Below are 13301 nucleotides of genomic sequence, written 5' to 3'. Positions count from 1 at the left end.
GGGGAGTTAGTAGATGGGGAGAGGGAGGTATTAGGTAGATGGCGAGAATATTTTGAGGAACTTTTAAATGTTAAGGAAGAAAGGGAGGCGGTAATTTCATGCACTGGCCAGGGAGGTATACCATCTTTTAGGAGTGAAGAAGAGCAGAATGTAAGTGTGGTGGGGGTACGTGAGGCATTACGTAGAATGAAAGGGGGTAAAGCAGCTGGAACTGATGGGATCATGACAGAAATGTTAAAAGCAGGGGGGGATATAGTGTTGGAGTGGTTGGTACTTTTGTTTAATAAATGTATGAAAGAGGGGAAGGTACCTAGGGATTGGCGGAGAGCATGTATAGTCCCTTTATATAAAGGGAAAGGGGACAAAAGAGATTGTAAAAATTATAGAGGAATAAGTTTACTGAGTATACCAGGAAAAGTATACGGTAGGGTTATAATTGAAAGAATTAGAGGTAAGACAGAATGTAGAATTGCGGACGAGCAAGGATGCTTCAGAGTGGGTAGGGGATGTGTAGATCAAGTGTTTACATTGAAGCATATATGTGAACAGTATTTAGATAAAGGTAGGGAAGTTTTTATTGCATTTATGGATTTAGAAAAGGCATATGATAGAGTGGATAGAGGAGCAATGTGGCAGATGTTGCAAGTATATGGAATAGGTGGTAAGTTACTAAATGCTGTAAAGAGCTTTTATGAGGATAGTGAGGCTCAGGTTAGGGTGTGTAGAAGAGAGGGAGAATACTTCCCGGTAAAAGTAGGTCTTAGACAGGGATGTGTAATGTCACCATGGTTGTTTAATATATTTATAGATGGGGTTGTAAAAGAAGTAAATGCTAGGGTGTTCGGGAGAGGGGTGGGATTAAATTATGGGGAATCAAATTCAAAATGGGAATTGACACAGTTACTTTTTGCTGATGATACTGTGCTTATGGGAGATTCTAAAGAAAAATTGCAAAGGTTAGTGGATGAGTTTGAGAATGTGTGTAAAGGTAGAAAGTTGAAAGTGAACATAGAAAAGAGTAAGGTGATGAGGGTATCAAATGATTTAGATAAAGAAAAATTGGATATCAAATTGGGGAGGAGGAGTATGGAAGAAGTGAATGTTTTCAGATACTTGGGAGTTGACGTGTCGGCGGATGGATTTATGAAGGATGAGGTTAATCATAGAATTGATGAGGGAAAAAAGGTGAGTGGTGCGTTGAGGTATATGTGGAGTCAAAAAACGTTATCTATGGAGACAAAGAAGGGAATGTATGAAAGTATAGTAGTACCAACACTCTTATATGGATGTGAAGCTTGGGTGGTAAATGCAGCAGCGAGGAGACGGTTGGAGGCAGTGGAGATGTCCTGTCTAAGGGCAATGTGTGGTGTAAATATTATGCAGAAAATTCGGAGTGTGGAAATTAGGAGAAGGTGTGGAGTTAATAAAAGCATTAGTCAGGAGGGCAGAAGAGGGGTTGTTGAGGTGGTTTGGTCATTTAGAAAGAATGGATCAAAGTAGAATGACATGGAAAGCATATAAATCTATAGGGGAAGGAAAGATGGGTAGGGGTCGTCCTCGAAAGGGTTGGAAAGAGGGGGTAAAGGAGGTTTTGTGGGCGAGGGGCTTGGACTTCCAGCAAGCGTGCATGAGCATGTTAGATAGGAGTGAATGGAGACGAATGATACTTGGGACCTGACGATCTGTTGGAGTGTGAGCAGGGTAATATTTAGTGAAGGGATTCAGGGAAACCGGTTATTTTCATATAGTCGGACTTGAGTCCTGGAAATGGGAAGTACAATGCCTGCACTTTAAAGGAGGGGTTTGGGATATTGGCAGTTTGGAGGGATATGATGTGTATCTTTATACGTATATGCTTCTAAACTGTTGTATTCTGAACACCTCTGCAAAAACAGTGATTATGTGTGAGTGTGGTGAAAGTGTTGAATGATGAAAGTATTTTCTTTTTGGGGATTTTCTTTCTTTTTTGGGTCACCCTACCTCGGTGGGAGACAACCGACTTGTTGAAAAAAAAAAAAAAAAAAAAAAAAAAAAAAAAAATTATATATATATATATATATATATATATATTATTTATTTATATTATATATATAATTATATATATATATATTATATAATATATATATTTATATATATAATATATATATATATATTTTTATATATATATATAATATATATTATTTATATGTATATAATATATATATTTATATAATATATTTATATATATATATATATATATATATATATATATATATTATATAAATATATTATATAAATATATATATTATATACATATAAATAATATATATTATATATATATAAATATATATATATATATATATATATATATATTATATATATAAATATATATATTATATAATATATATATATATATAATTATATATATAATATAAATAAATAATATATATATATATATATATATATAGATCAAGCTTCTGCTTCAAAAATTCAACATTCAAGTTGTATACTGGAGACAAATTGAAGGAAACACAAGGCACGTGTTGCAAGGCAGCAAGGTAATTTGATTGTTACGAGCAGTTAAAATAATCAGAAGCAGTAATTCAATTGTTAATTAGTAATAAATTTACAGGTGTGAGACAAGCACTTAATATTTAAGCGGTTGTTAAAGATAGTAAGAGAGAGAGAGAGAGAGAGAGAGAGAGAGAGATAAAAGGGATAGGATTTTTTTTTTTTGGCAAAATTGAATACATCAGCAATGTGTATTTGGATGTGGTAAGAATGAGGAAGGGAGGGGAGGACCCTCACCACAGTGGACACAAGTAACGAAGGTAATTAAGGAGGGAAGCAATAACGTCCTTACACCACTCATGGTATATTGTGCTCTTCTCGCCTCCTCTATCCCTTTATCCCTTCTCTCTCTTCTCTTCCCTCCCTCTCTTCACCTTCATCTGCTCCCCCCCTCCTCACACAATCCTTGTCTTGACCGATGTACGATGATTGGTGTGTGTGTGTGTGTGTGTGTGTGTGTGTGTGTGTGTACTCACCTAGTTGAGGTTGCGGGGGTCGAGTCCGAGCTCCTGGGCCCGCCTCTTCACTGATCGCTACTAGGTCACTCTCCCTGAACCGTGAGCTTTATCATACCTCTGCTTAAAGCTATGTATGGATCCTGCCTCCACTACATCGCTTCCCAAACTATTCCACTTACTGACTACTCTGTGGCTGAAGAAATACTTCCTAACATCCCTGTGATTCATCTGTGTCTTCAGCTTCCAACTGTGTCCCCTTGTTACTGTGTCCAATCTGTGTGTGTGTGTGTGTGTGTGTGTGTGTGTGTGTGTGTGTGTGTGTGTGTGTGTGTGTGTGTGTGTGTGTGTGTGTGTGTGTGTGTGTGTGTGTGTGTGTGTGTACGTACTCGCCTAATTGTGGTTGCAGGAGCTGATTCACAGCTCTTGGCCCCGCCTCTTCACTGGTCGCTACTAGTCCTCTCTCTCCCTGCTACATGAGCTTTATCATACTTCATCTTACAGCTGTGTATGAATCCTGCCTCCACTACATCACTTTCCAGACTATTCCACTCCATGAATAGCGACCGGCGAAGAGGTGGGGCCAGGAGCTATGACTCTACCCCTGCAACCATATATAGGAGAGTACTGCTCACAGCATCGACACTGCCCATAACAGCAGCAACACTACCCACGTGAATAACAGTTACAGAACGAAAACAAATGAGAACTGTGATACAGTTAAAACGCTAAGAGCTCAATGCCACAGAAAATTCGGAAAATACGGTAGCTATAACATAGATTTCACAGAGAGAGAGAGAGAGAGAGAAACTATGTGGAGATCTTGCCTTGCCCGCCTCTCTAATCTCAATGGTCTACCAAAAGCTCTGAAAACGCACGGGTTTATAGCACCGATGACGTAAGTGGTAGTGGTAGGACTGGAGCAGCAGCGATGGTGGTAGTAAGAGCAGTGCCAGGAGTGACAGCAGTGACGGTAGTACATCCGTAGCGGTGATAGTGACAGTTGAGGAAGAAGCCTTTAGATTATATACATATATACAGAAACCATATGGGTGATGGATATCTTTATCTCAGGATCTTTCGCACTCTCGTGCGTTGTCAGGAGCTGTGCAATGTTACAAGACAACAGTAGGGAAAATTCTCTGATGCAAGGCAGAAGGTATCAATGGTAACCCATGCCTAACTCTGTAAAATACAATAATTCACGCTAATTAAGTACAGGAAAATAGAGAACGCTCAATTAGTTCAAATATCCCACGTCACTTCAAAACTATTATACTGTCATCATTAAAATACTGTGCTAGGAGATGCCGGAGGTTCCTCCACTGACACCGATGAGACCGTAGCTGCTGACAACACTAATATGTTCGTTACTTACTGTCAGCAACACACTGCAGAGAAGCAGGCAGGGTAGTCCTGGCAATACTCCAGCTTAGAGTGAAACAAGGAAGTGCAGGCAGGGTAGCCCTGGCAATACTCCAGCTTAGAATGAAACAAGGAAGTGCAGGCAGGGTAGTCCTGGCAATACTCCAGCTTAGAGTGAAACAAGGAAGTGCAGGCAGGGTAGTCCTGGCAATACTCCAGCTTAGAATGAAACAAGGAAGTGCAGGCAGGGTAGTCCTGGCAATACTCCAGCTTAGAATGAAACAAGGAAGTGCAGGCAGGGTAGACCTGGCAATACTCCAGCTTAGAGTGAAACAAGGAAGTGCAGGCAGGGTAGTCCTGGCAATACTCCAGCTTAGAATGAAACAAGGAAGTGCAGGCAGGGTAGTCCTGGCAATACTCCAGCTTAGAATGAAACAAGGAAGTGCAGGCAGGGTAGACCTGGCAATACTCCAGCTTAGAATGAAACAAGGAAGTGCAGGCAGGGTAGTCCTGGCAATACTCCAGCTTAGAATGAAACAAGGAAGTGCAGGCAGGGTAGTCCTGGCAATACTCCAGCTTAGAGTGAAACAAGGAAGTGCAGGCAGGGTAGTCCTGGCAATACTCCAGCTTAGAATGAAACAAGGAAGTGCAGGCAGGGTAATCCTGGAAATACTCCAGCTTAAGAGTGAAATAATGCTGTAGGCGAGCGCAGTATACATGTTCACTCCAGCCATGGAGCCACATAACCTTCATTACATGTCTTCCCCTCCCCTCCCATCCTCTCTCCTCCCCACTTAACCCTTAACCTCCTCCATCCCACTTTTCAAAGATTAAGACGTTATCTGACCTTACACTTTTTGCATTTTTCACCTATACAAGTCTTATTTTCAATTACATCTCTTCCATGTTTATTACTTCCCCGCTTGTTATCCGTTCATCAGGTCTATCCCAACCTTGTTTATTAATGTTTTTTTTTCAATTTATTTTATAAGCATTGCTTAAAGAACTAATCTTCACTTTAATTTTGTTCGCCATTTTTCTCAGTAATCATCGTTTGTTTTCTCTGCCTCCTTCAGTGTATCCCTAGGCGTCCTACAGGCTGGTGTTCCTCTCTTATTCCTTCATCCGAAAAGCGCCGCATGCTAGTGGCTTTATTTTGTGCTTAATAATATTTTATTACATGTAAACTACAGTTCTGTATACTGCAGAAAATAAAGTTGTGTCGCATCCTGCTTCAGCATGATTCTTCTTAAGCTTCATCCTGACTGTTTCTTTCCCATATACGTCACCCATCCCCCCACTAGCCTCGGGATGTACGTCTTCTTATGGTTCTTAATCTGGGATGTGTGTGTGTGTGTGTGTGTGTGTGTGTGTGTGTGTGTGTGTGTGTGTGTGTGTGTGTGTGTGTGTGTGTGTGTGTGTGCACGTGTGCGTGTGCGTGTGCGTGTGTGCGCGTGTGCGTGTGTGTGCGTGTGTGTGCGTGTGTGTGCGTGTGTGTGTGTGCGTGTGTGTGTGCGTGTGTGCGTGCGTGTGTGTGCGTGTGTGCGCGTGTGTGCGCGTGTGTGTGCGTGTGTGTGCGTGTGTTTGCGTGTGTGCGCGTGTGTGCGTGTGTGTGCGTGTGTTTGCGTGTGTGCGCGTGTGTGTGTGTGTGTGTGTGTGTGTTTGCGTGTGTGCGAGTGTGTGTGTGTGTGTGTGTGTGTGTGTGTGTGTGTGTGTGTGTGTGTGTGTGTGTGTGTGCGCGTGTGCGCGCGTGTGTGTGCGCGTGTGTGTGCGTGTGTGTGCGTGTGTGTGCGTGTGTGTGTGTGCGTGTGTGTGCGTGTGTGTGCGTAAGTGTGCGTGTGTGTGCGTAAGTGTGCGTGTGTACTCGCCTAATTGTGGTTGCAGGAGTCGAAACTCAGCTCTTGGCCCCGCCTCTTCACTGTGTGCTACTAGGTCCTCTCTCTCCCTGCTCCATGAGCTTTATCATACCTCATCTTAAAGTTATGTATGGATTCTGCCTCCACTACCTCATTTGCTAGGCTATTCTACTTCCTGACTACTCTATGACCGAAGAAATACCTCCTAACATCCCTTTGACTCCTCTGGGTCTTCAACTTCCAATTGTGACCCCTTGTTTCTGTGTCCCCTCTCTGGAACATCCTGTCTCTGCCCACCTTGTCTATGCCACGCACGTGTGTGTGTGTGTGTCTCGGAGGCTGTGGTACTACTCCCCTCAAGGAAGGTTCCTTGATGTTGGTGAGGGGCTCTTGATTTAGGGAATTGGATCTGTGCTCCAGTTCCCCGAATTAAGCCTGAATGCCTTCCACATCCCCCCCCCCAGGCGCTGTATAATCCTCCGGGTTTAGCGCTTCCCCCTTGATTATAATAATAATAATAATAATGTGGTACTACTGATGGATGACCTCTGTCACCACCCACCTGTTAATGGTCGACTCAACTCTTATCTCTCACTATCCTCCACCTAGCTATCTCCCTTCCCCATCTCCTTTTCTCTCTCTCTCCACTTACCAATCACCCACCCACCAGATTTATTTTTCCCCATGTTCCCTCTCTTAATATTATAATCAAAACAAAGAGCTAAACCTACTAGGGTCGTTCCTTCCCTTAATATTAAGCGTTACCTTCTCTCAGTTTGTCTATGTTATTGTAATTGCAAAGGTGGTGATACTTGCGTTTTGAAACAAGAAGGGCGTTGACATCTCCACAGTTCGGTGGTAGATCCTCTATTTACATCAATCTTATTTTCGGTTTTATTAATATGAGTTTCAGCTCCTTAAAGCCATTCTGATAACAACCAAACATTGTTGAAGCAGCAATACTGCAATCGCGTATGGTGGGACTTGTAGCTCACTTGTAAAGTGTTCGGCTAATAACCGAAAGGACCAGGGTTCGACTGCCAAGTCGGGCGAGACGTACGGGTAAACCTTACATCTACTGCCCTTGTTCATCTAGCAATAAAGTATACACCTGGCTGTTGTTGGTCACATCCTATGACTGTCGCGTTAGTGTAGGTTACAAAAAGTTAAACCTGTATCCAACCTTGGTGAGAGGGTTAGGACAGATGCCGGCGCAGAAGAAGGCGTTGAAGGAAGCTGGTGCGATGATCCAATTGTCCCAACCCAGCTCCCTGAAGTTCACAACCAGCTTGTGTCTCTGGCAGGCCCTGCCACTGTTGCCCACCATACCCACACCAACACCCACAGCGTCGGCCTCGTTGCTCACCGTGTTCTGAGGACATGGTAAACACACAAGAAGTGGTGTCACTGAGATACACCCCCACAAAATCCCTAACTAGAAACCTCTGTAGTTAGTGTACAGTGCAACAGATGGTGCGCTTGTTTGCTCAAAGTACAATGTTATGCTTTTAACTCGATCAGAACACGTAAATATTTAATTATCCACATGAATACATATGTACATGGGTAGAAACCATTATGAAACGCCTGACTACATAAATGAATAAGTGCCACATAAATGAAAACCATACCCACAGTTCTACATCTACCCATAGTTTTACCAGTACCCACAGCTCTATTTCTACCCACAGTTGTCCCTCTCTCTACCCACAGTTCTCTCTTTCCACAGTTCTCCTTCTCTCTCCACCCACAGTTTTCCCTCTATCCATTGTTCTATCACCACTCACAGCTATTCCTCTCTCCTCAGACGTACGTCCTACCTCCGTCCTCCACTGCACCTGGGCCACCAGCCCCCTCCCCACATCACCTGGGCCACCTTTCCATCTCACTTGGGCCACCTTCCCACCTCACCTGGGCCACCTTCCCACCTCACCTGGGCCACCTTCCCACTTCACCTGGGCCACCTTCCCACCCACCTGGGCCACCTTCATCCACTCATCAGGTAGTCGTCTGTTCCTGCGCCTCCTCCTGCGCCTGCGCCTGCGGTCGTCCCTGAGGCGGGTGTCCTCGCCCCACTTGGTCTTGGAGTAGTTCTTGGGCAGCGGGATGAGGTCGTCCTTCTTGCCCCGACGACGACCCCGGCGACGACGACGCTGCTGACGCTGCAGACGTCGCTGACGACGACGCTCCTCCCGGGCAGCTTCCTCCTCCTGCTGAGAAAGATAATGTCAGGAAGAAGAGGAGGAGGGAGAAACGAGAAGATAAAAATAATGGTTTAGAAGTAGGGAGTGTTAGTGAACAACAGAAAATAGATGTGATCTTAATGTGTATTGTATGTGTATGTGTATGTGTATATGTGCGTGTGTGTGTGTGTGTGTGTGTGTGTGTGTGCATGTGTATGTGTATATGTGCGTGTGTGTGTGCATGTGTATGTGTATATGTGCGTGTGTGTGTGTGTGGGGGGGGGGGTACACCGCAACACTGCGGGCTGTACAGACGTACCTGAGGTAGGAGAGGCGTGAAGGGATGGTGTTCGTGAGGGAGTGGCAGCTCGTTGGTGAGAAGGGCGTGGGTGTGGGCGTTCCCCACGCCCATGCCACCCTCTACCATCTCCACGTCCTCCCACGGGTCCTCCAGGGATCTTCGCTCCCGCACCAGCTCTGCATCCATGTATAGATAAAACACACCTACATTAATGGATACCTGTATATAGAACCCTGACTAGCTAGGTACAGGAACAAGGGTACAGGAGCGGGAGGCACAGGTGCTAAGGATAAAGAAACAGGTGATGAAGACATTTACTAAGTCACGTTACTGAGCGGCGGAAGCAAGCACCCACAATATTGTGATTTGTACAAGATTTGCAGCCACGGCTTTCATTTGTGAATAACACACGTTGATTAACCTGCTGATGGAAATTACCCCGAACTACATCAATTAATTAGCCTGCTAATTTGGATTAACACACGCCACTAGAGTTAACTAACCTGATACAGTAGCAATAGCATTCGCTCAACGGGACCTAGCCTGATAATATAAATTAATATAATCATTATTAGAGTTAATTACTCTGATAATATAAACTGCCACGCACTTTGTAAGTTAATTAACCTGCTAGTGTAAATGAAAAAATATGCTGCTTAACTAGCATTCAACATAAGAGTTAGCTAAGTTGAACAATTACCTGTTGAATTAGTGGAAGAAATCTGGCGAGCATAGCGACTGTAGTGGGTTGAAGACGCCTTGTGGTGGGAGGAGGACTTTCTGTGGGTGTTCCTGGCGCGGGCGTGGTGTGGCCGTGGGCGTGGGTGCGGGCGGGAGAGGTTGAGAGCAGCCAGGCCCAGGGCAGACAGGTCGAGGATAGCAGAATCGCTGCTGTAGAGCAGCAGCAGCGGAAGGGTCTTAGAGGAGGTGACTTTTGCTTTCATCCTTGTGGTCTTGGGGGTCTTCTCATCCCCGCCGCCCGTCTTGAGGTAGCGCCCACGTCGTAATTCTTCCACCCGCACGCCCATACGCCCACGGTGTGCTCGTCCCCTGCTGCCTGCCAAAGCTTCCTTCACGGCTCGTGTCACCTCCACATCCTAGAACAGTGTCAGTGTTTACAACATTCTAACTCACAGAACACTGTCAGTGTTTACAACATTCTAACTCACAGAACAGTGTCAGTGTTTAAAACATTCTAACTCACAGAACAGTGTCAGTGTTTACAACATTCTAGCATTCTTGTCATAAAATACCTCACTATCTATCAACATCAAAACAGTGCTTAAATTTAAAAAAATAGATATAGCTAAAATAAATTCTACATCTTTTCTACATTTTCAAATCTTAGAAAAATAAGTAATTTGTAGACACGATGGGGCCTTATATCACGAAAGAGGATTCATTACTAAATTAAATTTAGTGATGTTTACAATGGGGAAAGAAAGAATTTTATTAACAGAAGCACTAGGAATAATATATAACTGGAACCCAAGAGAAGTAAGATATTGATAGTCATTGTTTTGGTTGGATAGTTAATGGAATTTTAAGCTGGTTGACTACACGAGGGTTATTATGGTTGTATGTCACTTGTCCACCACCAGTCAAAAACATTTTAATCCTCAAAACAGAATCAGAGTAAACTCTCAGTGTATATACACTGAGACGTACACTTCTCAGTGTGTATACTGTATATCCACGTACAGTGTTATTTATCGTCATATATTATTACTGTGATCTCTTACTTCCAACAATATTATTGTAAAATATTAGTTGAAAGACACCTCAACACTGGGCTATTTAGGTTACGATGGTTTATCATAGATTAATGCTAATTAACACTACTTAACTAATTATAGAACACACCAACCCCAGTAAACGCAACAGTACATAACGTCGAGAGTGCAAGTCAATGTGTGGGTACTGTAGATTATTATTATAATCAAGGGGGAAGCGCTAAACCCGGAGGATTATACAGCGCCTGGGGGGGGGATGTGGAAGGCATTCAGGCTTAATTCGGGGAACTGGAGCACAGATCCAATTCCCTAAATCAAGAGCCCCTCACCAACATCAAGGAACCTTCCTTGGGTACTGTAGAGTGCTGCCACCCTACACACTCATGGTATGGTAAACAAACTTTACCTCTGTATCAACAACTTGCTCACGAATACGAAACAACGGCTAAGACTGAAAGGAGAAGTGTCTGAGTGGATAGACGTAACAAAGTTCCTGAGAAATCGACGACGGGTTAGGTTAGATAAGGTTTGTCAGGAAACAGGACAAGTGTTTCCTGACGCGGGTCTTAGTCATATGATGACCCGCAGCTGGAGCTATTGGTCATTTGTCCGAGGTCTTCCGATGGCTTAACGGTCCACCCCTTTGAAAATTATGGTTATGATGATCCACAGGTGACAAGGGTCGTGCTCTATCTGACAGAATTAGACTACACAAGTGTTCGCCTTTCTGATACCAACAACTCTCTGTTGCATCAAAACGGAGACTGTAGCCAATCCATTATCTGGTTCTCTGGTAAACTGTCAATCAATCTTCTTCATACAGGCAGTCATTCAGTATACACAACATTCTTAGCAAGTTGATGAATAAGACTCATGTGCAAGGGTATCTTCAATGTTGAAGCGTTTCAACAATAAAGATACACAACTGTTGCATATGTGTCTTACTCATCAACTTCTCGGTATTTTATGCCATTTTTAACATTCCTAACAGAAATATTACTGCTAGGTTTGTATCTGTTGATACTTGCCTCTCCCAGTATATTGTCAAGCGAATATTAAAAAGGTATAAAATACCTAACACATTGTCAAGTGTTGTAATCTTATGATGGGTGACTTAATCTTGACCTCAGCTCGATTCACCAATCTCCTAACGTCTTCACCTGTCTGGTTTACTGTTCTTCTCTCTCTCAGTTGTGATAATGACTCAAAGTGGATCGAAACGTAGTCTAAAGATTTATGTCCAATTTGTGGATGTGTTATGAATCTATTTATCTGGATGTGACAAGTGGTTTATCTTCGACTGACCATGAACCACTCGGGATATAGTTGAAGTACTGATGAATGTAGTTACATCGTACTTAGCTCCTCACTAGACATCCCTCTCCCTTCCCTCCTTACCTTCCTGCCAGGCTTGACGTCGATGGTCATGATGGGCGTGGCGGGCGTGGTGTCGCGGGCGTTAAGGAGATAGAGGTAAATCCTGGAGGGGCGTGCAGTGAGGATGTGCAGCCAGGCCCCTAGCACGTGCTCCTCAGGTGAGCCAGGCACCTGGTCATCAAGCGAGCCAGGTACTTGGTACACCAGGAGTCCCTCGCTGTCCTCCAAGCCTTCCTCTGCAAACACAAGGTAAACAAGGTCAGTACATCTGCTTCACATTATAACACTTCGTCTGCAACACTTGAGTATATTGTGGACGGCAATAAAGATACCCAAGGGAAGCGCTAAAACTGTAAGGGGTCACTCAGCACATGGAGAATTGGAGGCTGTCAGGTATGATCCAAGAAACGCAAGGCGAGGTCGACTTCCTCGAATCAGGAGCCCCTCGCCTGCATAAAGGTCCCTTCATTGACGAGAACGATAAACGTTACAATAATATCAAGCGAAACAGACTATCGTGAGAACAATAAAAATGATCAGAAATAACATGTGTGTGTGTGTGTGTGTGTGTGTGTACTCACCTAATTGTACTCACCTAATTGTGGTTGCAGGGGTCGAGACTCAGCTCCTGGCCCCGCCTCTTCACTGATCGCTACTGGATCCTCTCTCTCTCTGCTTCCTGAGCTTTGTCATACCTCTTCTTAAAACTATGTATGGTTCCTGCCTCCACTACTTCACTTGCTAGGCTATTCCACTTGCTGACAACTCTATGACTGAAGAAATACTTCCTAACGTCCCTGTGACTCGTCTGAGTCTTCAGCTTCCAGTTGTGACCCCTTGTCCCTGTGTCCCCTCTCTGGAACATTCCATCTCTGTCCACGTTGTCTATTCCCCGCAGTATCTTGTATGTCGTTATCATGTCTCCCCTGACCCTTCTGTCCTCCAGTGTCGTCAGTCCGATTTCCCTTAACCTTTCCTCGTACGACATTCCCTTGAGCTCTGGGACTAGCCTTGTTGCAAACCTTTGTACTTTCTCTAACTTCTTGACGTGCTTGACCAGGTGTGGGTTCCAGACTGGTGCTGCATACTCCAGTATGGGCCTAACATACACAGTGTACAGTGTCTTGAACGATTCCTTATTAAGGTATCGGAACGCTATTCTCAGGTTTGCCAGGCGCCCGTATGCTGCAGCGGTTATTTGGTTGATGTGTGCCTCCGGTGATGTGCTCGGTGTTATGGTCACCCCAAGGTCTTTCTCCCTGAGTGAGGTCTGTAGTCTTTGTCCACCTAGCCTATACTCTGTCTGCGGTCTTCTTTGCCCCTCCCCAATCTTCATGACTTTGCATTTGGCTGGATTGAATTCGAGAAGCCAGTTACTGGACCACATGTCCAGCCTCTCCAGGTCTCTTTGCAGTCCTGCCTCATCCTCCTCCGATTTAATTCTTCTCATCAACTTCACGTCATCTGCGAACAGGGACACT

The 13301-nt window shown here is 44.1% G+C and overlaps 1 protein-coding gene across 2 annotated transcripts in view; it reads right to left on the bottom strand.

Annotated features, from left to right (window-relative positions):
* Positions 1-6994: 6994 nt before the first annotated feature.
* Positions 6995-13301, bottom strand: part of LOC128692494 (bone morphogenetic protein 3-like) — a 281882-nt gene continuing 275575 nt past the window's right edge. Inside the window, exons 2-6 of one of the 2 annotated variants that reach the window (XM_070089920.1) lie at positions 11842-12056; positions 9411-9807; positions 8729-8886; positions 8203-8439; positions 6995-7598 (exon numbers count right to left, since the gene is read on the bottom strand). In XM_070089920.1, coding sequence (XP_069946021.1) covers positions 7383-7598; positions 8203-8439; positions 8729-8886; positions 9411-9807; positions 11842-12056 — 1223 coding nt within the window. In that variant the 3' untranslated portion in view covers positions 6995-7382. The remainder of the gene's footprint in view (positions 7599-8202; positions 8440-8728; positions 8887-9410; positions 9808-11841; positions 12057-13301) is intronic. The other variant, XM_070089921.1, reaches the window with a different exon arrangement.

This window comes from Cherax quadricarinatus, chromosome 30 (genome assembly GCF_038502225.1).
Source record: "Cherax quadricarinatus isolate ZL_2023a chromosome 30, ASM3850222v1, whole genome shotgun sequence".
NCBI lineage: Eukaryota > Metazoa > Arthropoda > Malacostraca > Decapoda > Parastacidae > Cherax > Cherax quadricarinatus.
The sequence above is the reverse complement of the archived record's forward strand: the minus strand, read 5'-3'. Positions and strand labels throughout refer to the sequence as shown.